Source organism: Alosa alosa, chromosome 2 (assembly GCF_017589495.1).
Source record: "Alosa alosa isolate M-15738 ecotype Scorff River chromosome 2, AALO_Geno_1.1, whole genome shotgun sequence".
NCBI classification, from domain to species: domain Eukaryota; kingdom Metazoa; phylum Chordata; class Actinopteri; order Clupeiformes; family Clupeidae; genus Alosa; species Alosa alosa.
The window spans coordinates 14,946,594-14,973,967 of record NC_063190.1 but is presented as its reverse complement, the minus strand read 5'-3'; the positions used below and the strand labels follow the sequence as shown (position 1 = coordinate 14,973,967).

Below are 27,374 nucleotides of genomic sequence, written 5' to 3'. Positions count from 1 at the left end.
ACACACGCACGCACGCACGCACGCACGCACGCACAAACACACACACACACATTTCAATTATGTTGCCAAAATCAGTGTCAACTGTAGGGCTTGTCTTGGTGTCAGCCATTTTGTCAGTCTGAGAATAATCTAAGGTTTTGCTCTCCATGGAAACAGTTTCGACCTGAAAATTGTTCCTGCAGCAACTGCTTATATCTTCATATGGCAGATGTACCTTTTTGTGTGTAGGCGTTCTAACTGGGTATATTTGTATTTATTTGAAGATGACAGCTTATGGGTCTTCCTGTTAAACACTGGATACCATGCTTTGTCATTTTAAGATTGATCAGATGAAAATTAGACTGTTTGGAAAAGAGAAACCAAAGCTGTTTTCTTCACAATTAACTCTCTGTATCCCTCTTGAGGTTTGGAACCCATGCTGTAATGGTTGTATAAGGAGGGACCTACAGTATGGTGAGAATGTCTCCTGTAGGCAAACAACTAACTAGAGGACAGATATGACATACATTCAAACCATTCAACAAACAAATACCTACTGTCTTTATTGCCCATATCTGGACTAATTGTTGTGTTCTATAGATTGAGAATGTGAACACCGGTTTCTAATTTCATATCATCTTTAGTTATGAGGAAGTGATACTTTAGGCTATAGGCTAACTTCTCTACATTTCCTTCCCCCCTTTCAGTGATTCAAAAATAATTTTAACAGTTATGGTTACTTAGAGTTACATTATGCGTGTAGTAGGCCTAGTCTTTAAATTGCCTATACGCACTAATTCTATTTCATGTTTACAGAAAATAACCATTGTTGCTACCCAAAAGTGGTATCTTGTAGAGGAAACTGGTGCCATTTTCTTCATACGGCCTGTATCCGTTGATAAAATATGTTTTGGTTAAAATACAACTTGTTAACAAACCACCACGTCGAGTTAACTCAAATGTTCATATACTGACATTTAATCGTGGATTGTGTGTAAGTAGGCCTAGTCGCTTTAACTGCTTTTTAACTATGAGGAACTGTCAGAGAATATAGATAATGGGTTCAGTTGACAAATCTGTAATTAAAATGATGTGTAGGCTACATGAGAGCCTATAAAATTATTATTTTCTCTGTCATGCGTAGCCTACTCGATCCTGCCGTGTGGTGCGCTGCCGGTTACTTATGATGTCGTTGGCTAAGTATTGAGCTACCGAATGACCTACTTTCGTAGTTCGCAGCAGATCAGTCTTGTTTACAAGCGGCTGCCAGCGGAAGATGTGGAGCTGGTAGCAAAAAAAACAGGGAAGATATCGCGAAAAACAACCCGCACCGGGAATGTTGTATTGATCTGGTATCTGTAATAGGTGTTGTTATTGCTTGCGGTATGTTTTACGAACTGTCTCCGCCACTGGTCTGTAGCTGTAGCGGCATTGGCCATTTGTTTATAGCGAGTATAATCTCACTCTTGGATTAATGCGAGAAGCGCTGTTGACTGCATTGGGAAATGTGGTTTGTGGAAAGAACCAAAGAGAAATCGTTCAAGGGAACCGAAGTACTTAATTCAAGGTAGGTTATGATTGGTTTATTCTCGCAGAAAACGTCGTGAAAAAAAATACAGAATACGCTGCTGGTCGTGCATTGCATGAAATACCCATTCATCAAGCAATCAGCAACTACATCGTAGGATATTTGGAGCTGGGTATAAACCTAGAAGCAAAATTGTTTATCGTTCGAATAGTTTAATTACAGGTCAGATTCTACAATGGGTCACCCGTCTCGCTTGATGTTGCCGCTTGATGTTGAGGCTGTAGGCTATCTTTAAGTTAATAATTTTACCAGGAGCTACATGACAGCGCAGAAAATCCACATTTCGCACGAAAAGAAGAGTTGTGTTTAACACTTCTCTTGTGCACGAAGCAGAAACTGTACTGTAGTTTGGAAATTGTAGCCTACTTCAAAATCTCGGAATGCACTCTTAATTGGGTCACTATGATTGGCCGCGGAGAGAATTGTTCTTGTTTTGAGCAGCTCTACTAGAATTTTGCGATCTGAATAATCAACATGTGTGCAGTTTTGTAAAATATGAATGTAAAAAAAATATACGTGTTCTTCCGTTATGGAGTATTTGCTCACATTTCTCCGCAATGGACCGACAACCCCGTCCAAACTTTCGCTCGCTCGCTCGCTCTATGGCCCGTACAGTATACATTAGAAAGATAATACACGCTTATGTCAAAAGAGTAGAATGCCGAAGTGTGATGCAATCATTTCCTCATTTGAAATGAATTGGGTGACCAAGGTCAGAAAGTAGCCTACATCTCTTTGAGCACTTCTCTCCCCCCTCTATCTGTTTGTGCTTCAAACACACTGAACTCTTCTTTCTCAAACGCATTCACGCTTCCTCTGTTCCCACTTATTATTTCTCTTGTTCAAACACACACACACACACACACACACACACACACACACAAATGCTTTACAGTGTTAGTATCGGCTTGACTTGCCTAGTTGTTTTTGCCCATTATCGTACATATTTCTATGATAATAAATACCTTGTTTGAACATCTGATGGAGCAATTCAAGTGTAAAAAAAAAAAAAAATGCACTGACCCTAACCCCAGCTGCCCTGCGCTCTGGCATGGGTGCTTTGAACATTCCCAAGAGCAGTTCTAGAATCTTTTTTCTAGAATCTGATATAGTTTTGTATCCTTCATTCCTCTCTGCTCCCCCAGACTCTGTCTCCTCTACCTCCCTCTCCACCTCTCTCTCTTTCTCTCTCTCTCTCTATTTCTCTTTCCCTCCCTGTGTCCTCCAAAATGCTGCGTATTGACAGTGTACTGAGATGTGTTAGAATAGTCATTGGAGGCCAAAACATAAACTAGCAGGAGTATGACAAATGCACAGCCTGGAGGCCCACATAGCACATGCATCTGGAATGGTTCTGCTAACTTTAGAACAGTTCTGGGCCTGACCGGGGATGGATCCGCTCTGGAGTCAGCTGTAGTCTGCGAGCAGTGGAGATTTATTCTTGACAAAAACACATATTATTTGGCAACAGGTTTCATTGCACCAGTCACAGGATGAAAATGTTTAATCAAGAGCCGGTTGTATTAAAATTATAAAGTTTCTGTTCCACACTCTTGTCCTGCTACTCCGGCAATTGTTCACATGGATCTCTGTCACTGAGTACTGTCAATACATACTAAATTATTTAAAAAATGCCCCAATTTATTTTGTTTTCTTTTTGTACCGACAGTAATGATGACATCGAGAAACAGATATCTATGTGAAAAATCACCGGAATTCTTCTTTAAGGGCTTAACTTTCATGAAGCATACTCCCCATGAACCCTGTGTGTGCTTCTGACACATTTTAGCAGAAATGGAGATGAACAGATGCCAAGCTCTCATTATTGTCCAATACCCACCTTATGTCCAATATCCAGCAATCATACAAGATCGACACGTGTACAGGCCTTTTGGCTTGAGTCCATCTGAGTGTGTTAGTTTGGACAACCAGGTTTAAACCAACATTTGGCATCAGACCTGTCTCTATTAGAGTGTATGTAGTAGGGGATGCACCTGTAGTCTCAGGGGTGGGAAGAGTCAGAAAACGCACACTGTTGTGATGAATGTGCACTACAGATCCAGTGGGTTCTGGTGGCATACATTTTCTCAAAATGCTTTCACTCTGGCCCCGGCCGTGGCGCTGGGGCACTTGCACCGTTCGCCGGTGACCCGACTCTCTCTCACTCCCACTCGCTTCCTGTCATTCTCCACTGTCCTGTCATTCTCCACTGTCCTGTCCACTGTCCTGTCATTCTCCACTGTCCTGTCCACTGTCCTGTCCACTGTCCTGTCATTCTCCACTGTCCTGTCCACTGTCCTGTCATTCTGCACTGTCCTGTCATTAAAGGCATAAAAAGGCCAAAAAATATATACTTTAAAAAAAAAAATGCTTTCACTCTAAGCATGGTCAGTATCTGTATGATGCAGTGTGGGTCACAAAGAGCCTACCATAGAGGAACTGGCATAGGAGGCAGAGTTCCTGTGACATTTTCGCTCTGCGGCTTGAAACAAATGTACCACTGTCTATGAAATACATTTACATGTTTTGGAAATGATTGCTGTAGTTTTGGGAGGCCTTGAGACTGTCCCCATGTCCCCATGACCTTTTGAACCCTTAGGCTCTCAAGGGTGTTTACCCGTGTCAACTGAATGAACAAGGTTGTTAGGTTGTTCCTGTCAAATGCTTGAGTTACATGTACTTCTTTTGATTCATGCTCAACAGAAGTGGTAGTGAACATGTTTACTAGGAAAGTTTTTAATAGTGCTGTTCTGAGGATACATGGTAGCTTTGCTATTGCAGCAGTTTTCTAGGCAAATAGATATTTAGAGCATGAACAGCAACAGTACTTCTGATAACTGAACTTCTAGGTATAGGGTGAGAAACCCCCTGAGAGAGAGAGTGGAGAGTAATGCATGTCAGACATTTTTTCTGTTATGGTGCCCCTGCACACCTAAGTGTGTATGTGTGTGGAATGTGTGTGTGTGTGTGTGTGTGTATAATATAATTGCAGCGACATGCTTCCCCTTCTCTATAAACCTCTTTTGTATGTGCTGTTGGCAGGAAATATGTTCCTATACGTCTGTATGCTCGCTCTATATAGCATCTTGGCCGCTGAATCTCAGACACTGAGTCATAGTAGTCCTTAGTGATGTGCGCTGTGCACCACAAAATACTCCCAGCACCTTTTGTCTGCTGCCACTACGGCAGCGCTAGCAGGCTGCTTCAGCATCAGTCTCGAGATTGTGGGTTTGGTCACTGTGAGGTGTGAACCACCCCCATTACAGTTAGCTGTGGTCAGATGGCGTCCAGTTTTTGTGCACAGTCAGGTACAATGTGGCAGCTGGCATAGCAAGTGAGTAAACAGGTAGCTGGCAGCTGAATACATGCAGAATAGAGGGGCCCTGCAGCAGGATGAGGAAAACTGGAGGGAAAAGGTCCGGTGATGCACTGTGCTGATGTGTCTGTGGGGGACAACGGTCTCGTTTTCCTGGAAGGAGGTTCAGTGAGCCGTGCTCAGGTGTCAGGACCCACTGAACGCCCAGCCTCAATCTGGGTGGCAGCTCCAAAGGTCGTCAATAGAATCCCCAGGATGAGTTTCTTTTTTTACAGTAGTTTTAGTGTAATCTGTACACCTGAATTTCATTAAGGGTGATTTTAGAGGTGCAGTATATTGTTTATCATGACAGTGCCAGTTTTTTGTTTACTTTAATGGCACCGTGTTGTTAAGCTGCATTTTGAAGCTGGTGTTATGTATGCCTTCACGGGCGTTCACGCTGCAGATGTTTTTGGCCGGACTGACTTACAAATGGTGGTATAGAGCAACACAAATATGGGCCAAGTGTCGATATGACTCCAGCACAAGGCCTCGAGAGAGAAGGAGATAGACAGAGGTAGTTACACACTTAATCATTAACTTGGTTTGGAAAAAAAATGACTGTTGTACTGGTAATACTGTATGTCTGAAAAGAAGACATATAGCATGGAACAATTTGACATTAAGCTATGCATTCTCAGAAAAAGAATATTGGTAGTCCTTTGTTGTCCCCCGTAAAATAAACGTGAAATGTCTCTTTTGTTTCTGAATGGTTTTATGTTGGAAAGGTAAAAAAAAATTGTAGAACCGTTTCCATACAAAGAGCCATTTATCTACAAAAATGTTCTCCAGGAAACTCCAGAGAATCTTGTTTCCTGAAGTTTAGCATCTGGTATGAAAATAACTCTACTAATAATCATAAAGGGTTTTCTAGATCTATGTCTATCTATTGATCTAGGTGAAGAACAGGTTTTCTGCAGAGGGGATTTAAGACAAGAATGTACAGCCTTGGTATGTAGGTAAAAAGCTTTAGGGCTTGTCAACACTGAAAGTATATATTTTGGTTGCAAAGCCACGAAAAAAAAGGCTTATTTAAAGAACCTTTGTGGACCGCAACAATGACTGTGATTGTCTTATTAATGATGATTATTATTATTATTTTATCATTTAAATTCATGTTCATATAGTAAAGTCTGTAACTCACTCAGCATGTATATGCATGTGGATGTGGGTGTGGGGTGATCTTGGGTGGGGGCTGTGTGTTTGTGGTGAATGCATACTCAAGCATTAGTGTTAAACTTGAACCTGTTGAACTTGTCACCAGTGAATACAAGAGGTCTCACTGACCTCGCCTGTGTGTGTGTGTGTGTCACAGAGAAAGAGGCTGTTTCAACACAAGTATCTGTGTCAGGAAGGTATGCAGGCGCTGGTCATGATCTTGAACTTGAATTTGGTGCCAGGTGTTTTTCTCCCCTATGTGTGTGTGTATGTGTGTGTGTGTAGAGTGCATGTTTACATTTACATTGACCGGCCGGGTGTGAGTGTAACCGGACACCTCTGTGTTTCCAGGCCGTAAACATGGCTCACGCCTAGAGCAGGGTGCGGTGGAACTATAAGCAGCAGTATAGGCATCCTTAGATTGGCTTGTCCTGTGTCCTCATCGGTTTTATGAGAGGAAAAAAAAGACAAGGAATGGAGGGCACCTATACAGCATCACCCAGCAGCTACGAAGGTCTCATTTCAAGTCAGGTTTTTGTTTCTCAGGTCCTCTCTATGCGATCGAGATGCAGCTGAGGAATCTCCAAGATGCCACTGGCGACTCTGCAGCACTCCGAGTGAAAAGAGAGGGACAAGTGGTTGTGGGTAGCAAAGTTCATTTGATTCTGCCCTTGAAAGGCAGAAGGACAGAGTTTGCGTGTGTGTTTGTGTTGTTTGTGTTTGTGTGTGTGTGTGTGTGTGTGTGTGTGAGAGAGAGAGAGAGAGAGAGAGAGAGAGAAAGAGAGAGAGAGCAATTGTGTCGTCTCACGGTCTTTGGTTGGTGTGTGAGCCTTCATGTGGTCGCGGTGCTTTTCTCCGATGGCCCTCTTTAAAGTTTCACTAACGTTCTCTGAATGTTTCATGGCGCGCCTCATAGTCTGAATGATAGAACTGGGTTAACGTGCCGCACAAATTGCGTGTTGTAAGACACACCCTCACACCAACAACACAACACGCACACACCCAAACGCGCGCGCGCACACACACACACACACACACACAAACACAAAGACAAACAAGCATTTGTCAGTGGGTCAGTGTGTCAGAGAGGACCAGCACTGACATGTTCCTGTCATGAACGTCTCAGTGTAATGCTGGGAAGTCTTTTTTTAGCAAACGTTTATTAGCGACATTATAAGCAACATTACTTCTGAACATATAATACAACATGGTGTGGGACACAGGTATGCAAATATGGAGGCTGTTGTGTGTAAAGCTAATCAATTATACTTGTAAGTGAAATAAATCGAGGTCTTACTATTTTTGGGGCTGCGGTGCGGGTAAGCCAAAGGAAAATACAAAACATAATATTAATGACGGTTTGTGGAAAAGGAAGTTTCTGTGACTTGAATTCAACTTTTAGCCTTTTTCAAAATACTCTAGTTTTATATTCTCTGTCTTTGATAAGGCTCACTCCATTTTTCGCATAGATATCCTATTCTAACTATTATGCTCATTTTGCAGAAAAAATCTACACATTCAAAAGACACACTCTCTGTAATGCAGGCCAATTTGCAAATTGTACATGCCTCACTCCTACAGGAAAGAAAACCCTATTTTTTGTCCCATTTACATTTGTGCTTATGACTGTGCGTGTGTGTGTGTGTGTTTTGATTCTGGCATTGGCACCGTTGGTCAGGTGGGTTCAGAGAAGGGTGGCAGAATGGAAAACAGTGAGTGGCCACTCCTCATGGTTAACCAATATGGCATCTACACAGACTAGATAGGGCTGAGCCATGGTTAACCAATATGGCCACCTTAGAGGACACAGGTGTTGGAGCCAAATTGATAAGAATCAACGACACCAAAGAAGAAAATAGCTTGTAAATAGGGAATATGCTGTGATTGATTTGCACAGAACATGGCAAGCTGAAGTGTGCTCAAATTGAGTTAAAATGTAGTTGTTACTACAATGTAGTAAGTGCTAGAATGCATGTAAAGACTTGTTTGCAGTGCTGTATGGGTGTGGTATTGGGTCATTAGTTAAGGTTGGTGTCACGCAAGTTGGTGGAGTTTCCAGCCCTGTAAGCCAATCAAAATGGCGGATGTTTAATGGCCATCTTGCATGTGCAGGCACATAGCTAAAATATGCAGCCATTATAATAGAAAAGTATGATAATCACACATCTCACTAATCTTAATGAAAGGAGACTTATTACGGTGGCTCTCCACGCTATGAAACTAGTTCTGACTGCTGCAGTCATTAGATGAGTAATGGTGCTTAAATTCAGAATAATGACGGTGTTACAGATGAATCACAATGAAAACAATGGTAAACAGTCATTGTTCTTCAAAAGGAACCTTATCTGTGACCTATATATGCAGTAACACAGCAAAATCTTCCTTTTGGAACGAAAACAAGGTCTTGACAGTGTTCAGGGCGTTAGTTTAACATCTCTGACTGCCATGTTTGCCAGCAACGCTCTGAATGGGATGATTGCTGTGTATTGTATGGGACGAAGGCAGTGTCTTCTGCACCCAGTGCCTCGCCAGCATTCACTGTTATGGAAACTCATTATGAGAATGTGCAAATGTGGGTCAGGAAAAGGTTTCACTCCCCTGCAGATGAGAAAATATCTGAAAATTATGCAGAGAAGCAACAAAAAGAGAGAGAGAAACCAACTTTCAAAATGTTATAGGGATGGTGCTGAGATACAGAAGCAAGACGGCTGGAATCAGGCCGTCAGTGAGAGAAGCTCCAACTGCCTAATATTTCTACTCTTTTTAAATGTGTTAATTTACCTTGTGTATGTGTATGTGTTTGTGTGAGTGTGTGTATGTGTTTGTGTGCATGTATGTGTATGTGTTTGTGTGCATGTATGTGTATGTGTTTGTGCGCATATATATGTGTGCGTGTGTGTGTCTGTATGTGTGCGGGTGTGCGTGTGTGCGTGTGTGTGTCTCTGTGTGTGTGTGGGCATGTGTGTGTGTGTGTGTGCGTGTGTCTCTGTGTGTGTGTGGGCATGTGCGTGTGTGTGTGCATGTGCATGTGTGTGTGTGTGTGTGTGTAATGGGCGATGGGCTTGTGGCGATGAGGTGATGGAGATGAGGTGTAAAGTGTTGCTATGGAAAATAGAGACTTCCCATACTGGCTTAATGGCACACTGAGTTTAATTAGGCCTCTAATGTATACACCGACGATAGCTCAGAAATGCATGAGGTGGCACACACACACAGCCTGCCAGAAGAACAGTAACATCAATGGTAATATACATGACATGAGTTCCACTTGGAGGTTTCACTTGTATTTCCGTGAGTTTACCTGTCAAGGGAAATCATTTTCTCCTCAGTGTGTTTATCAGTGCTCATTCTAACCAGGAGCACAACTGCAGTGACACGTATCAAAAGCAGTGGGCAATTGCTGTGGAAGTGTTGAATCTCTCTTATCTTAGGGAATCGATTGTCAGCTCTCCTTATATCAGAGGGAGTGAGCTATAGCTTTACAGTGATTGCTACACTTTAGCAAGTGATATTATGAATACCAGTACAATCACTTGACAAACATCTCTTCAACTCTGAGTTCTGTCTGTTCCAATGCTGCCATAGAAACCTAAGTAGCCATGAGTGGCAACAAAAAGCCCAAGGCAGTATTTGTTCTTACTTCAGATATTTCCTTGTGAATATCTACCTGTAATTCACAGAGTCATCATCTGTTCATAGTTGAAGTATTCTTCATGATGATGCATGTGCTTACGTATTACCCACGATGTTACAAGCACCAGAACAAACATGTGTAACGTGTTTTTTATTAAACGTAATTGCATGATATATATAATAGACTCTGGGCTGTGGTCCAGTGGAAAGCCTCAGGCCGGTGGACACGCCAGACGATGGCTAATGATCGGAAAAGGGCCACTGAGCCACTGGGCTGTCACAATTACGCGTCCGCAGCCGAGACGCTGGGAGGAATGTTTCCAGTCGGCAAACCCCCATGTTCAAATCAATCAGAGATGAGAAGGAGGGGAGGGGGTGGAGAGGGCCATGAAGCTGATTGAGATGATGATGATTATGATGGTGGCGATGATGATGTTCTTTTCCAGCCAATGCAGATTGTTGGAAACTTTGGTGCCCTGGAATTCCACTTCAGTATGGGTTCATCCATTATCGTTTACTTTTGTCTAATTGGAAGTCGTTTGGAAAGGATGGAAGGACCCAGTAGGGAGAATTAATCAGGGATTTAGACAGTTATGTCGAGTGGAACAATGTGAAGAGTCTCTGAGTTATGAGGTGAGATAGAGATAGCTTTCGCCTCTCCAAAGGCCATTTCTGTTTATGGGCAAGAATCAAAGAATTTGAAACAGAACATGAAAATGAAATTGAAGCTTCTTTTCTAGAAAAATGCACTGATGAATCACATTTCTGGTCAGTGTCGAGGGGAAAACATTAGTCAGAAACTAGAAAAGCTGTTGTTCCATGCTGTTTTAATGTTCAATATAATGGATTTGCATAGCTTTCCATTTTCATAGGTTGTTTGAGACTGAGTGAGGTATTTGGCTGTGGTGGCCTTGTCCCTGGTGTACTGAGAGTATTTCAGTGAAAATAAAAGCATGATTTCCATTTAGTTCAGACATTTTTAAATGTTGTACATGGGGAGGATGATTGTGGTACTGTAGTGCTGGTTGTCCTTACTTTTGCAACGACAAATTAAGTTGAATCTAATCTAATCTTGTGTATTGAGTCTAATCTAATCTTGTGCCCATTTCTTTCTTCTGGCCATCAGGTCAGCTCTTGGAGTCCAATGCAAGTGTTACCGAAGCATTAGACAATTATAAGAACCAAGTGGATGTAAAGGAAAAAGTATGAGATCCTAGCAGTGACAGAAGCCCATGTGCAGCATAGCGCACGCCTCAGGAGGAGGTAAAGAGGTTATTTTATAAGTCTCACTTAACTTGACACAGCGTCTCTGTGATGGAGCTGGGGCTTGGCCACTCTTTTCGCCACTGTTATTTTGCGTCGTCATGGTAACCAGTAATACACCAGCTGCATCAGCCTGTTTTTTCCCTAAACAGTGGCAGCATTTTGGTATTACTAAAATTTCTGACTCCATGTTAAGATAGATTGTTTGTTTGTTTATTTATTTTTTGTTTGTTTGTTTTGCTTGTGCTTCAGTGGTTCATTTCTGTCATTGATGATGTAAGCTGATCTAGAGTGTGTCGGTGCAGTTTCCACAGCTGCCCTAGTCTGATGAGCTTCCAAGTGGGCTTCCATGTTTGTATAAATAATGAAAAGCTGTTTCTGTTCCAAGTGCTGTTAATCCTGGCTGCAATGCTTCCCTTACATTCATTAAACAAACCCATGTGGAGGACATAGACTTTCTTTCTTTCCCTTTCTTTCTCTCTCTCTCCCTCTCTCTTTCTCTCTGTCTTGTCTTCTTCCTTCCTTTTCTTTCTGTCCTTCTCTTTTCTTACTGTAAAATGCAAACACCCTTCAACTTCAGAATTTTATTTTTGATTGCTATTACACACACACACACACACACACGGACATACACCAGTGTTTCCCCTACAGTGTATTTAACAGCGGCGCAGCGCCGCCGCTGGATTTTCAGCGCCGCTGCAACATAATATCACGAGATTCACTTAACACACTGTAAAAGCACAACGGCCAACGTCATCTCGAAATTGTTTTCTGAAAGTCTTGAGTAAGTTAAGTGCATCAAATCCGCACTTAGCCTCTCATTATTCAGGACATATATGCGGCATGATGTGTCAGGTGATTACAAGCCCAAAGACAAGTCTGCAGCCCATATGGCTAGCCTACGTTCTGAACATGGTTACATTGTTTAGCTATCCGACTGATGGGGTCTTGCTCCGCCACAGTGTAGCCTATGGTGTCATCGTTCACTTGTAGGTTACACAATAAATAGCCTACTTATAGGCCTGGTGACAATAAAAATGATATTAGTTATATTTCATCACGAAGCTGTTTGTATGCCGTGAATTCGCTTTGTAGCCTATGCCATATGTTAAGCTTGAGCAATTCCTCTGATCCAAAGCCTGCTTTGACACATTGACACTAATGTGAAACATGCATCCTCCTCTCCTAGCCTACATCAAATAAAAGAAACCAATTCATGATTACCGAAATGAATTTAACATGGGGGGAAAAAAGTTTGTTGCGATTTAGCCTACTGTTGTGATCGCGGTTCTTTCTGCTGATTGATTTCGTCCGGTGTCGTCCAACTCTGAGAACTCTTGCTCCGGCTGACAATTTTATCCAGAGAGCTGATTTCCCAAAGATGAGCCTCCATCAACATTCAACGACAAATTATTAAAACGTAAGTAATGCAATAGAGTAAACCAATGTGCTACAAGGTGTATGGTCTTAACGTTAATTGTAGCCTAGACTTGTAACGTTAGCGTGGGGCTACATGTAATGTTTGCATGGGAAAGCTAGGCTAACACAGTCTAGGCCTGTTTAAACTTTCTGATAGTTAAAGGAAATATGAGCATATGTTGGCATATACGATAGCCTAAATTCTGTCCACTTAGCTATAATAGGCTATCACAAACAGACCTTTTCTCGTTTGCGGCATTAGACATAGGAGCCTACATTCTCTTATCAGAAAGACGTGTTCTCATAACTTCAGCGTTCTCTTGACGGGTGAGAGATCTAACGGGTCGCACTTCAATCAAGTAGCCTAGGTCCTTTTCGAAGTTAATTGTGAGTGAGTTGTATGGTAACTGTGGGAGTGATGTAGAAGAAAAGTGAGTATTTACTTTTTTTTATACGTGGGTTTGTTGTTTTGGGACTGAGAAATGGACTACAAGGAGAGCATCTGGCTACGTGCATGCGTGTCAGCATTAATGGCCCCCCAACAATTCAATTCAATTACCAAAGAGCCTTAGAGATGTTCTTTGAAAAGCCCAGAAAAATTAAGTGCTCGCAGATTGGGTGTGGCCTTTGCCATTAAGACAAATTTAAATAAATTGTAAATAATCTTTTTCTGGGTTGTGCCATTTCATTTTTCTTCTATCATTTTTAACCAATAATGTAAAAGAAAGCTGAAAATGTCCACAAAAGAAACACGAAGGTATGATATAAAAAAAAAAAAAAAAAAAAACCCCCCCAAGTAATAGCACCGCTGCTGGAAAAAATTCTAGGGGAAACACTGCACACACACACACACACACACACACACACACACACACACACACGGACATGGACACGTACACTCATACACACACGCACATGGACACGCACACACACACACCTTTTACTTCGACGCCTTTTACGCCTTTTGATTATCATTTTCATGCTGCTCACTTTTCTTCTCTCTCTCTGTCTCTCTCTCTCCTTCTCTCACACTCTGCTGTGTTGAGTTTTCTAAAGGGCTGTTTATGCCTTTCTAGGTCAGTGGCACTCTGCTTGCATGTGATGTTCCTGTAGTCCTCTGCTAATGCTGCCTTGGTGCTGAGGCAGAGGTGCTAATAGAGGATGTCTAACACATTTCCCTCATTTTGCTCTCAATTGAATGGGTTGATAGGCATTAATATCACACCCCTGACTAATTATGGCAAACAACATATTGGCAAATATCCTTCAGGCTAAACATATGTCAACTGAATAGCCATGTGCAACATTTTAAAACAAATAACAAACACAGGTGAAGTCAGGTGGTGATTATAGTTTGTTCATGCCACAGAGAGGTTTTGTTGAAATAATTAAGTTGCTGTTACTCTGCTTGGTTGAGTGGAAATACCTGTTGAGTGTGTCCTGACAATTTTTCAGGTCCGAGGTCTCAAATATACAGTAGATGCATGTCCACAGCATCTGTTTCCATGTCACGGCATGATTACAGTCAGCCCAATAGCTGAGGTTTGTCTTCTTCTTGTCCTATTTCTTACTGTGAGTGAGACCTGAGCAAGAGACACAGTTTCATAAAGACCACGTCACCACATTAAAAGACAAATACGGGAACACTGAACACAAGAGGAATAATGATAAGAATATAAAACAAAAAAGAACAAAGGGCATGTTTTTTTTATGATAGGTATGGTTGCAGTAAACTGTAAACAGCAAAAGTCAGAATTTTTTTGGGATGTCTTAGATTTTTTGTTTGTCAGTTTAGTGTCCTATTTTTGAAGCCCACTGATATACAGTAAACTACTTGTGATGTATACCCTCTGTGTTTCTTTTGAAGTGTCCTGCCTATGCTTATGGCACTGGAGTCAAAGAAAATAGGGCTCATGAACAGAAGCCACTGGAGCACACAAGAATAGAAAGCTCTTTCCAGTGAAAACCGACCTTTGCTCCAGTCTATGGGGGTGAATGGAGCACAAACCTGGGGCCAATGAATTAGGAGTTATGTGCCTTGACAAGTTTGCCCATAGCCAGACCGAAACTAGCCATTTTTTCATTGGAGGGGATTCACCTTGTAGCTCCTACCAGTCCCTCCTCGTTACATTACTTGAGCTTCATTTCAACAAACTTCATGGTCAGTACATGGCAATGGCATTGCCGTTTCCCGCAGAGCTGTGGTCAGTAGCAAACAAGGCCTTTCGAGGGAGCAAGTGCGCCCAAATCTTGCCAGGAAAATGCACAACCACTGCACTTCGGAAAACCTCAAGAACCTTAATTTTCACAGGTGTTTCCGCTTGCGCTTGTGAACAGGGTTTAGCTTTTCTGGTCACTGCCAGTGTTAAGAGTGGTCAAACAGCTGTGCACGATAGCTGAAAGAACTGGCTAGCCATTGCAGGAAAACTAAGAAATCTGTGTCTAACTGAGCTTAGATGTTAGCATCTCCTCACAATGAGATTCAGTGTTTCTTAAAGAGAGTTAGTGTTCAGTTTTTTGCTGACTGGTTTTCTGCACTCAGGTAGCTTTTCGTCACTTTGTGCAGAATATGCAGTAGAAACAATTTTAGAATGGAGCACAAACCCAGGGCCAATGAAGGAAGCTGTGAATTTAAGAAGGGATGAAAGAAGTAATCTTGAAGTTTACACAGAGAACACAATATATTGCAGATGTATAACACATACATACTCTCACACATATGTACACAGACACAGTTTACATACAAAGAAATGCACACACGCTCACACCGTTATGCTGTATTTAAAATGCAAAGCTTTTCCTTATACCCCATAACACTTTGGGAATATAGCTGTTACGTTCAAGGCTAAATTCTGCTTTTTGAACGTGTATGACTCCCAGTAAGTATCTGTGTCCTCATAGTATTTGAAGCAATAAGGACAAGCAAAAGATGGAATCCTTAGAATTGCCACCTCCTTTTTCCGGCTTGTTTTTCTTGTTTGTTTAATTGTTAGGTCCTCAGTTGTTTTTGTTGGTCAACAATATGCAATTACAGCGCCTGAGCCACTAAATTATAAATTAGGACAAGGAAGACTGCTGCCATGATGGCACCCGGCCAGCTCCTGTCACATCGCTGTGCAGAGAAACCACTTATCAATATTCACAGATAATGAGATCCTGCTGAACTAGTCACCTGTGGGAAGTGGCATCTGCCTCTCAGGGAGCAGAAGATGGGGGATGGTGATAATTTTGCAACTGAGAAGTCTGTTTCTCTGGATGGCTTTTGAGCCCGGAGTTATCTCACATTACGGAAATATTCCGTAATATTTTTTCTTTCACTTGCAATGGAAATTTTTCTGTTTCAGCTTGTAGTCACAGAGAATAAAACATAAAATGTTCTAATTAAGATTGCATTGTTTGCAAGCCTCAAATGTTTATTTTCATCTGCCAGTAACCACGTTAAAGAGTTATATTTTCAGGGGTGTACAAAGGCTGCTGCAAAACTCACTTTATTGCTGTGTTATGCTACTGACGTTTTCACTGTTTGGCAGTGTTATGTTATATGTGGTGTTCTGAGAGCTTCCTCACATGTGAGAAGGTCAACATGATGAAACTAGACCTGCATGTACTCAATATGAAGTAGCACAAGTAATTCATTAATTTAGTTCTATCTAATTTTAGTGCCGTCTTTGCTGAGCCCTTCATGAAGCATGTGGTGAGAGTTATAAACATGCTCTGGGCACTATACTCTCCACTTTGTGTAACACTACGGCCAACCTTTTATGCTTAGTGTGCACCAGAGGCCTTTGCACTTAACTTGATGAAAAAAGCAGCTGCTTATGGGAGATCTACTTATGAAAAGTCCTTGTGATTATGTTTGATCATTGTACTGTAGCCAAGATGAATAACTGGCCCTTACTTTGTATTGATCAGTTTCAGGTCACGAGAAGTACAATATTACCAGAATTAATCAACTGTCAATGAAGGCAATGAATTGGAGTGGGGGAGAGATTAATTAGTGAATGCAATAGTAGCCTTTTTTGACAGATTGATTAAAAATAATGTGGTCTCATACTTTCCATTAATGCCATAGCAGTTGAAGTGGCAACTTTTTGAACCTAATAGCCAATGGAAAATTGTCCACTCTATTCCTAAACCAACTCTGTTTTTATCTTTTTCTCTCTTTTCTCACAGGTCCTCATGACTCTGTTGAAGATCTCAGGAGTTAGTCTGGTCAGCAGATCAACCTTCAAGGCTAACCCAGGCAGCAGATTGTCAGTGCACTAGACGCAGCTGCTAAGCTCAATCACAAGCGCAGTGGTGTCAGACCCCCTTCCCCCCTGCACAGTGGCTAACGGTTAGCTTGGCTAGGTGGCAGCGACTAAAAGTTAGCCTGCTAGCCAGCAGAGGTCTGGGGGAGGAGATACAGATCACTGTTTCCAGGCGAGTGCCAGCACAGCCAGCGTGAATGGCATACGCTAGCCTTAACCAAGAGACTGGATGGGAGAGGGCGTGAGCATGGACAATCTTAGCGAGTTTGGTGGCCTTTGTCCGTCTGGCCGGCGGGAATGGGAGTGAGTATCAGAAGTTGGAGAAGTGTGTTCAGTAAAACTGGATTACAAAGAAATGTTGGTTCAACAGTTCTTCTTTAGACTACTAAACCTATTGATGTGTAAATAAATACCATGAGAACACTTTAGGTTATGATAGGGTTAGATCCTACCAGCATACCTTCAGTGATATGGAGAAAGTCAGGATCTGTACTATCCTCAAAAGGCTTACAAGTAAGCAATCATTCCCATGTAGCATTCTGTGAATGTCTTTCTTAACTTTCTGAACCTTGAAGATTGTACTGGAATTTCCCCACCAAAAATGCAAAATGCACTGTAGATTTGACTGTATGGAACACAAAAGGAAACTCATTCATGTATCTTTTTCATAGCACCAGCAGCTGTGTGGATGATCTTATGGATGAAGATGAAAAAGACAGAGCAAAAAGGTTTGAATATTTCTTCATGAGTGTATGCACTGACTTATGTATGTGTTCCTGATGGTCCATGTTGGAGCAGAATACAGCTGACATCACTGGTCACTGGTTTAATTCTTTAAGGAAATGCTACTTAAGAACAGTACTTAAGGATTTGTATCTTGTTACTTCCCACCTCTGCACACAATAAATACATATGTACAGGGGTGCCGCTGTGGGGGCCCAGCACTGACAGGGGGTCTCCAGAGAGCCCCCACAATAATACTATATATTATCAGGGGGCCCACATTTTCTAGCAGCACCCCTGCATATGTATACATCCTTTAAACACTAATTAATCAATTCTGGCACACATAATTTAGGTGAATAATTCCTTCATTCCTAGTTATAAATGACCTAAACATGCACTAGCATTTATTTTATGAAGTAATTTGTTCTCTATTTCCATGAATCAATGTGCCAATAAGTTATTAGGTGACTGTTTACCCCCTGTGTGTGTTTGTATGGGTAGGTGTGTTGCTGGTTTGTTTTCTGTTGGAGTGTCCTTATGACAAAGGATCTGTTCTGTGGGTCTTATTGGAGGTGTTTATCACTTGAAGTGTAGTGTCTCTTTCATTACTTAAAAAGAAAAGTGTCTCTGCCCATTCCACACATAGCAAAATAGGCCACCCTTATGAAAGCTGACGAAAAGGTAGTCTTATCTCAGCCCACCTCAGAGAGAGAGAGAGAGAGAGAGGGAGATGAGGTGATGAGCATAATCAGACAAATCTGTCGGCAAGCAACAAAGTCAAGATCGGTAGACATCTCTGAGCAGCAGCAGCAACAGCATGCTGGCTTAGTGTGGGGTAGACTTTTTAATCAGCTTTGACTCAGGTGGTCAGCTGCAAGGGCTGGCCTAAAGTATACTAACCAGAGGCCACTGCTTATCATCGTTAAGAAGTGACAGCCTCACCTCACCAGGCCAAGTGCTATGATAGGTCATCACACTATTTAAACTCGCTCTTGTTTCCATGGTAGAAACATGTCTTGGCATACATGTATACTGTCATAAAAGGTCATTCCCAGAGTGTGTGTTCAGTGATGTGAGCGATGTTAAAGTATCTATCTAAAAAAAAAACTTGAATTTCCCCTTGGGGATCAATAAAGTATCTATCTATCTATCTACAGTATATATCTCTTAACACTATTACCATTAATGATCATGTTAGCTCTCTAAAGGTAGGATATTCAGATACCTAGTAAGCATAGGACATGGCCTATGTTACAGTTCTGAGAGCTGTGACAGATGTGACTGGTCTATGACAACGTGATTATGAACTGGCAACGTCAGTCTGACAATGCATGGTTTAAGTAAACAGTTGCCTCCGCCCAATCAGCTGCACTTCAGGGCAATATCCTCCTTCCACTGCTGTATGTCTGCCTCTTGTCTGTCTTCTGATCTTCCTCTTCTCCTTTTCCTTTCTGGACAGAGCGTCGCGTAACAAGTCGGAGAAGAAGCGCAGAGACCAGTTCAATGTGCTCATTAAGGAGCTGTGCACAATGCTGCAGGGGCAGGGCCATCCTCGCAAGATGGACAAGTCCACCATCCTGCAGCGGACCATCGACTTCCTCCAGAAACAGAAAGGTGGGGGTGTGAGGCTAAAGGTGGGGTCAGGGTGGGAGAAGGTGGTCAGGGTGGGAGAAGTTGGACAAATGTGAAGGCAAATGTGCTGTGTGTTCCCATGTAAGACTGAATGCAAATGCCAAACTTTGTGCCAGCATAAATTTACTTCAGACAGTGAACTAATTTGCTGTTGCCCACTTAAACCAGTCTGTAGGGCAGTAATGTTTTGAGACAACTCTAGACCATCATTGTGAAGGCTCTTAGAAAATTGTCAGAGCTATTTCCTAAAAAAAGAACAGATTGCTATGTCTGGACCACCGTTATGTCTGGAGACGTCCATATGTACATTTGGTATTTATGGTAGCAATTACATTTTCAGCAAAAGTGATTCAAATTGGAAGGTGCAGTGTTGTTCTCTGTTTGAGAGATGAGTTGTAGAAAACAGAAAACCAGTGGGTATAGCCCCATCACTGGCAGATTTGCTCCAGATGGGCTGAAGTTGGGTCCAGATGTGTTGTTGTGTTCCAAAAGTGAGATCACTGGTCCAATTAGTGGTCCAGTCCATCAGTAACAGTGATCAGATCAGTGAAGGTCATCCTTACTGATTATCTGATTTGTGCACGGCTGAGTGGGAATCAATTGAAGCTGTCAAGAGATTTGAGTGTGGCCATGGAGACATCCCTATTTACACTACGTTTTGTAATCGTTTTCCCCCCTATCACCCTTCTCTTCTCTTCTCTTCTCTTCTCTTCTCTTCTCTTCTCTTCTCTTCTCTTCTCTTCTCTTCTCTTCTCTTCTCTTCTCTTCTCTTCTCTTCTCCAGAGATCACTGCTCAAACAGAATCATGTGAAATCAGACAAGACTGGAAACCTTCATTTCTTAGCAATGAGGAGTTCACCCAGTTGATGCTGGAGGTAAAATACATTACAAAGTACATCAACAACAATACTATGCGTCTCTGCAACAGCAGTTCCTGTGCCAGTTTAAACTGTGAAATTGATGCCTTTCCAGACACATGGTGACGCAAAAAGCAGTGTGACTTAAATGTCAAATGCTGCCTAACTGAAGGCAACACAAAAAGGAGATTTTACTCCTGTGATGCACTCTGATCCAATATGGAAAGTAAATAATGTGTAATTGTAATTGTTTACTTTATGGAGAAAGAGAAGTATACTTTGGGCAACTACCAGTAGTCAAAGCAAATACACAAAGCCTGAAACTGAGCTTGTGCGTCCATATCATAACTGACTTCTTCTGTTCTGGGTGTTATGGGGGCTTAGTAATGTATTAATTGTATACTGGATCAACGTTGAAACAGTGTAATTAATAATGTTACCTGAAAACTTTGCGTTTTAACAATGTGCCACAGTCAAATGTGAAGAAGGTATGCATAGAATAAAGCTTTAACTGGTTTCTGATTGTTTAATATAATTTCATATGTATATGTGCTCATCATACCATGACAGTATGCCACAGTTGACCACCATGCTGAGTTTACAGTTGTGATATCACACACACACACACAAACACACACACACACACACACACACACACACACACACACACACAGGTGTGTGCTGGGTTTTACCCTCAGGCAAATAATATTCACACGGGTGTTTACTTAGATGTCTGCTCAGATACTGGTTTAGTGCACATTAAGTGAACCACAATGGAGTTATATTGGTGCCCAGGGGCTATAACCTCAGCAGTACAAATATAGTTGGACCGTTATAGTCCAGTTTAACCGTTCTCTCCCTCACACTCCCTCTTCTCTTATGGGTGTTTCTATCAAGTCTGTACATGACTACATTAGTGATACGTCTCATGTGCGTGCGTGTGTGTGTGTGTGTGTGTGTGTGTTCATGTCCATCTAACAGGCTTTAGATGGTTTCCTCATTGCACTCACCACAGATGGGAACATCGTCTACGTGTCTGATAGTGTATCTTCATTAATTGGCCATTTACCGGTAAGCACCAACATTTTTTTTTGTTGGTAAGAAGATTATGAGTGAATGAATACATGTACAACCTTTGTGGAGGTTTGTTGATGTGTCAGTTTTTGTCAGTTGCTGTAGATCATCAAAAATAAGTCCTGACCATGATATGTGTTCAGTGGTAGAAATGCAACGTTGACGTCTAACACAGCATATAAGTCTTATGACCTTTGTGCTGTATCTCAGCCAAACTTGAATGTATTCTAGTGTAAACAAAGAAGTATTTGAATAGCGAGCTAAGAAAGGAGACACTTAATTCACTATTAGTCTGTCACACAATTGACTTGGGGTTTCAAATTATATTCAATTTGGTTACCAAATCTATATCATTCCCTGAAGATAGATCCATGCCGTTTCTTTAATAGCCGACCCATATTGAATTCAAATAAGATCTCACATGACTCCCATAAAATTAATTCTAGGTCTTTCTTTACAAATGAGGTGCCTGTTGCAGTCTTGCAGATATCATTTGCCATTCTATTGGTTCGTGTCTTGACGGAGATAATTCTGTGGTCACATGAATGTGCTTAAGAACTGTACCAGAATATCCTGCTTTTGGGAATGTGGGGGATCAGAGAGCACTTCTCTGCACTCTCACACCCACCGGCTTTTGTCTGTGGAACCTAGCATAGGTGAGGGCTCTTTTTCTGTGCTGGGTCAGTCATAGCATATTTGTTTAAGCGGTTCCTTGCGGTTAGTGTGCTTATCATAGGGATTGTTGATGTTCAGGTGTACTGTTGTGTGTACATTTTGCACGTGTGCTATGGTCTGTTGTATAAGCCGTTTTCCTCATAACAAAAGATGACCTAGCAACAGCAGTCATTTATGGTAACCCTTTATTCTCCTGTAGTGACGGCTACAGATGGAATGGATAGATTGTGGTGTGGCCTTTGAGTCTGCTGATGCATCATGGTTATTGTAGTTCCTTGGTGTGTTTTGTGGCCTGTTGGTGAGCGTGGTCAGTGATGCTGCGGTGTGCTCTGTTTTGTTCCAGTCAGATATGGTGGACCAAAACATTCTGAACTTCCTCCCGGAGCGGGAGCATGCCGAGGTCTACAAGTTGCTTTCCTCACACATGCTCATGACAGACCCCATTGCTGCAGATTTCCTTGATGGTGAGTGGTCCATGATCACACACACACACACATAGACACACACACACACACATAGACACACACACACACACACACACACACACACACACACACACACACACACACACACACATCATACCCAAAAATACCATATGCTAAAAACTCATAAGGTTGGGACGTGTCCATACAAACACATTTGCCGCTGCCACCACACATTTTTCCTTGGTCTTGTTGTCACCACTCTGTCATAACCTGAGGCTTATGTCTTTAGCATCTATCCGCTCTCTATCTGCTGAATAGTACATGGCTAAGGGGAAACATCTTTTTGTGTAGTCTTAATACACTGGCTGATGTAGAATATATAGTACTCAGAGGTTACATTTTCACTCTCTTTTTTTCTTCTGTCTTTCTTGCATTTGCTTCAATCTGTATGTAGCAGCAGCAGCTCCAATATGAAGATCGTCATGTTCTTTTTAGGACAATTTCTTTCGAGCCTCTTCCTCCCCCCTCTCTCTTCTTTTTTTCTCTTCAGGGCCGGTTCCTGCTATAAGGTTATTAATAGGACTTTACAATACTCCAGGCCTCCATTTCCGCCCATAAGCCAAGCTCAGGCTTTTATTTCATTTAGTGCACTGGGACAGTGAGTCAGGAACCACCACTGACCTTTCTTGCCGTTTGATGTCAGCTTTTTTCATTTACTTTTATTTATAAGCAACGTCCTCATGAATTAAGCATCAAACGGCTCCCTTGGGTCGACATCGCCTCTCAGAGCTGTGTTTAACTCCACAAACACATAGAGGCTGGTGCAGAATAGCAGTAGCAATAGCATGATGTACACACACACACACACACACACACACACACACACACACTCTCATCGGGTTCACATACAGTCAAATGCATTGAGACCCTTAAAACTCTATGCATACAGATGTACACACACACACACACACACACACACACACACACACACTTAACTTTACATAATCATGCATAACTTTGCATCTATACTCCACAACCTCATGGTTGCTCACACTTGAGAGACAATCTCCATGAAGTAGTCTTCCACCCCACCCCACCCCACCCACCCCACCCTATCTCACTCCACCTCAGCCTACACCAGCGCTTTTGGACTCTCCTGAGAAACCCCCGTCCTTTCCTGGGAATGTCCCATGTCTCCCTGCGCTGCATCCTGTCCCTCATCCGTCCATCCCGCGTCGCCTTCCAGGACCCCGGACATGTTGTGGGTAAATTTAGAGCACCTTGCCCGATGTGGCTTGCCTTTATTGGATTGCTGACCGAGCGCGGTGCTATGATTGGGCCTCTGACTAATTTTAGTGGCTGGCTGGTTGTCCGGCACGGCAGCGCCAGGTAATCTCTGTTATGGTGGCTACGGTAATCCAGACTACAGTGCTGACCCTATCAAGAGGCTCAGGGCTGACCTTAATCTCTCCGCCCCTCTACAATGGTTCTCCTCTGATAGGGCCAGAGAGATTTTATAATGACAGTTTTTTTGCTTTTTTTATATGTAGCATGAAGAATAAACTTACACTCCCAAAGAAGACAAGTGTTTTATTTATTGCACATGTAATCTATCTGCATATAACTTAGTGTCATTGGATTTTGTTACTTCACAGTTATGGTTCTTTGTTCATTTCCAGAAATGTTGTTGAAGTTTTTTATGATCATCTAAGTCAGGGGTTTTTAACTGATTGTGAACCAGGGAACACCAAAACTAATTACGCAATCCCAGGACCACCACTGAATAAAAATACTGATTCCCACATTGAAACTACATTACTGAATGCATGGTCAGGGACCACCAGCAATATCCGCGGACCACTGGTTGAAAACCCCTGATCTAAGTAGTTGGATGAGGATATATGTTTTATGTCTATTGGGATATCAGTTCTGCAGACGCAGATGATTTATACAGTGTTTCATATATATGGCTTTACGACAGGAAATCCCTCTAAAGAAGAGGCTGAATTAAAGATAGAGAGATGTTTGATTGTATCATATTATTGTATTATGGAAAACTTTTAAATAAAGTGTTAAAAAAAAAAGATAGAGATGAAGAGAGAAGGAGAAACAGAGTGAGGACAGCAGGAAAAATAGAGAGACTGACAGAGAGATGGTGGGGGGTGTAATGAGTGAAGGAGAAAGAGAGCCAATATTACCAATCTATGCCAGGGTGAGAGAGTAGTGCACAGCAGAGGAATTCCAAAAGCAAACATAATAATAATAATAATAATAATAATAATAATAATAGGTAACACTTTATTTTAATGTGTTGCTGTTACAGTGTACCTACCTAATTAGGTACAGTGGTACAACCTGTGTAACAACATGTACTATCAGGTAATATCATTGTACTTGCATTATGTATTTGTGAGTACCTACATATAGTTGTTACATTGTAATATTGAGTGCTTTTACAAAACTTTGCCAATTTGCCTAAATTGTCATCAGAGGCAAAGACCTGACCTGAGACCTGCTGGATGGGGTAAATCTGGTCATGATAGATTTGATATACAAACCATTCTTAGCTCCAGTCAAGGCCTCATTGTCTTCAGTGTACATGTAACAGCTGTGCTGTTCCAACCTTGTTACTCTTTGATACAGTGGAATAAACCTATTAAGTGTACCAGTTAATTACTTACATGTACATATGACATGTATGTTGTGTCTTCGATGTCTTGGAACAGGTCTACTAATTCACTACATAGTACATATATCAACTGTGTTGGTACACACGCGCACACACACACACACACACACACACACACACACACACACATACACACACACACACACACACACACACACACATACTGTGTGTACCACTGATCATCTGTGGCCTGTCAGTAGCACTCGCCACCTGTGAGTTAACTTCAGTGTTCCACCTTAATCTGACTCCTGATCCTGCTTCGTACCTTAACCCCTCATCCCTAATCTCATCTCGCAGTCTGATGGTGCAGGACAGGGGTCACTCTAATCTCCAGTTAAAACTCACCGCCTCTTGACAGCTGGCCCTGGAGAAATGAAAAGTGATCACACTCTGAGAAGATCACTAACACACCTACGGGAAAATGTTATGCATGATTTGGTTGTCAACTAATCTTGCCTCTTTGCTCTTCTCCCCCATACTGTGTTTCTCTCTCTCTCTCTCTCTCTCTCTCTCTCTCTCTCTCTCTCTCTCTCTCTCTCTCTCTCTCTCTATATATATATATATATATATATATATATATATATATATATATATCTGTCTCTCAGGTGAAACACACATTGAGTTTTGCTGTCACTTAGCCAGGGGAAATATTGACCCCAAGGAGCCTCCGACCTATGAGTATGTCAAATTCGTCGGAGATTTCAAGTTTCATAACAATGGTAGGTGTTTTATATGGTTGGATGAACATGTTTTTGGTTTTCTCAAATTGGAAAAGTGAACTCAGGACAGTGTCCAGGTACCTGTCTGTAGGAAATCTTTTGAGTGTTTTTCTTTTTCTCAGACGGAATTGGAAAAGACTTCCCTACCTGTAAAAACACTTCATGCTTTCGGTGTGTGTGTGTGTGTGTGTGTGTTAATTTGTGTGTGAGAGATGCAAGGCTGCTGGAAAATGTGTGTTTGTGGAAGAGTTTTTTTTTTCTTGCCCACTTGCTGGCCCCTGAGATCATTTCCATGTGTTTAATGTCAGCGACTTCCATTTCATTTGAATGTTCTAATGTCATTTGAAGGTCAGTGTTTGCCTGGCATGTCACCTTAGGTAATCACAGACTACCCTCTTCACACCCACCGCTCTCTCTCTCTCTCTCTCTCTCTCTCTCTCTCTCTCTCTCTCTCTCTCTCTCTCTCTCTCTCTCTCTCTCTCACACACACACTCTGCTGGGGCTGCTGGTGTTTGGAATAACAGTTTCTGAGAGTTTGTGTGTCCGTCACTCCAGGCATATTGGTTTGATTTAAAAGGCTAGCAGTAATGGGACCTTGTGTTCTACAAGCTGAATAAACCAGATGCAAAGTGAAATTCAAAGACTCGTGGATTCAGACTGGAAGTTCCTATGAATTATAAATGCAGTGCGATGGCTTTCAAACTCAGGGTCCCATGTATGTTTCTGTGCAGTGCCTACGTCGTCGTGTAACGGCTTCGAGTTGACGTTCCCCAGGACCCTGCAGTCCACCCTGGAGGACCAGGTCTGCCTTGTGGCCACGGTGCGCCTTGTCACCCCACAATTCCTCAAGGTAATGCCCCCTCGCTCGCTACAGTACATCACCAGCCTCCTAATCTGCAGGACCACTTCCCCCGTTGCAGTTTGACAGTGTTCCAGTGAAAACTGATGAGTCACTGTATCTGATTCACTCCCACTAAATTCTCTGTGGTTTGTTTTTGAAAAAAAAAAAATCCTCCTCTAATGTATTTGTTTGTGTTTGTGTTTGTGTTGTGATTGCTGGTAATGGAACAGGACCTGTGCAATGTTGAAGACCCATGCGATGAGTTCACGTCCAGACACAGCCTGGAGTGGAAGTTCCTTTTTTTAGACCACAGGTGAGAATCCACAGCTATGTCCCATGTTTTATCAGACCGCTGAACAAAGTTCACGGGGGGTGCTTAACAAATTAATTGATCGAACAGTTTTCATGAAATTATTTCCAAATTATTTGAAAGTACTTAGTGCACACATAGGTTCACTTCAAAGGATGTACTCGCAGTCACAGTGATAAAAGCTTTCCTGCTTTGTCAGCTGATTGAGTGAGTGAATAAATCTAAACGACATGTAAATCAACATTTTCTGCAGCTTTATGTACGCTCCTAACCTGATGGAGGTTCTGCTCAGAGGTCAAGCCCATGCGGTATGACAGCTGTCCTTTCCTCGTGTCAGCCATCTTTACATAGGACTCCCTGTGCCAGTGGTCACATTGGCCTGTCTCAGCTTACTGGGCCACAGAACCTGTCATGTTTGTGATACCATTCCCAATGTCCTTAGAGAGGGTCGTGATTATGCAAGAGACATAAGTGTGTGTGTGTGCGCGCATGCGTGCTAACCAGGTCTTCAGTTTGGAAACTGGACGTCCTGTCCTCAGAGGGGTCTAAATATGGACACCAGTGTAACCCTGCCAAACTCTCTCCATAGTCCTAGAATCACACACACACACACACACACACACACACACACACACACTTCTTAGGATTGTACATTGCACAGCCATGAATGAAACTTCACAGGGGAGTCCAACTTGTGTCATCATCTCTAATCTCTTCTTCAAATCCTTCCATTAACACTTGCTCTGAAGTAAGCGTCCACACATTCTCCTCATCTTTCTCT

The 27,374-nt window shown here is 42.1% G+C and overlaps 1 protein-coding gene across 12 annotated transcripts in view; it reads left to right on the top strand.

Moving 5' to 3' along the window:
• Positions 1-27,374, top strand: part of npas2 (neuronal PAS domain protein 2) — a 62,342-nt gene that overhangs the window by 26,319 nt on the left and 8,649 nt on the right. For 10 of the 12 annotated variants that reach the window (XM_048228038.1, XM_048228029.1, XM_048228019.1 and 7 more), the window contains exons 2-10: positions 16,569-16,948; positions 17,317-17,373; positions 18,831-18,985; positions 19,787-19,878; positions 20,842-20,931; positions 21,953-22,073; positions 25,329-25,442; positions 26,174-26,292; positions 26,514-26,596. In XM_048228038.1, coding sequence (XP_048083995.1) covers positions 16,875-16,948; positions 17,317-17,373; positions 18,831-18,985; positions 19,787-19,878; positions 20,842-20,931; positions 21,953-22,073; positions 25,329-25,442; positions 26,174-26,292; positions 26,514-26,596 — 905 coding nt within the window. In that variant the 5' untranslated portion in view covers positions 16,569-16,874. Of the gene's footprint in view, positions 1-1,193; positions 1,547-10,955; positions 10,977-16,568; positions 16,949-17,316; positions 17,374-18,830; positions 18,986-19,786; positions 19,879-20,841; positions 20,932-21,952; positions 22,074-25,328; positions 25,443-26,173; positions 26,293-26,513; positions 26,597-27,374 lie in introns of those variants that run through there. The other 2 variants (XM_048227969.1, XM_048227993.1) reach the window with 2 other exon arrangements.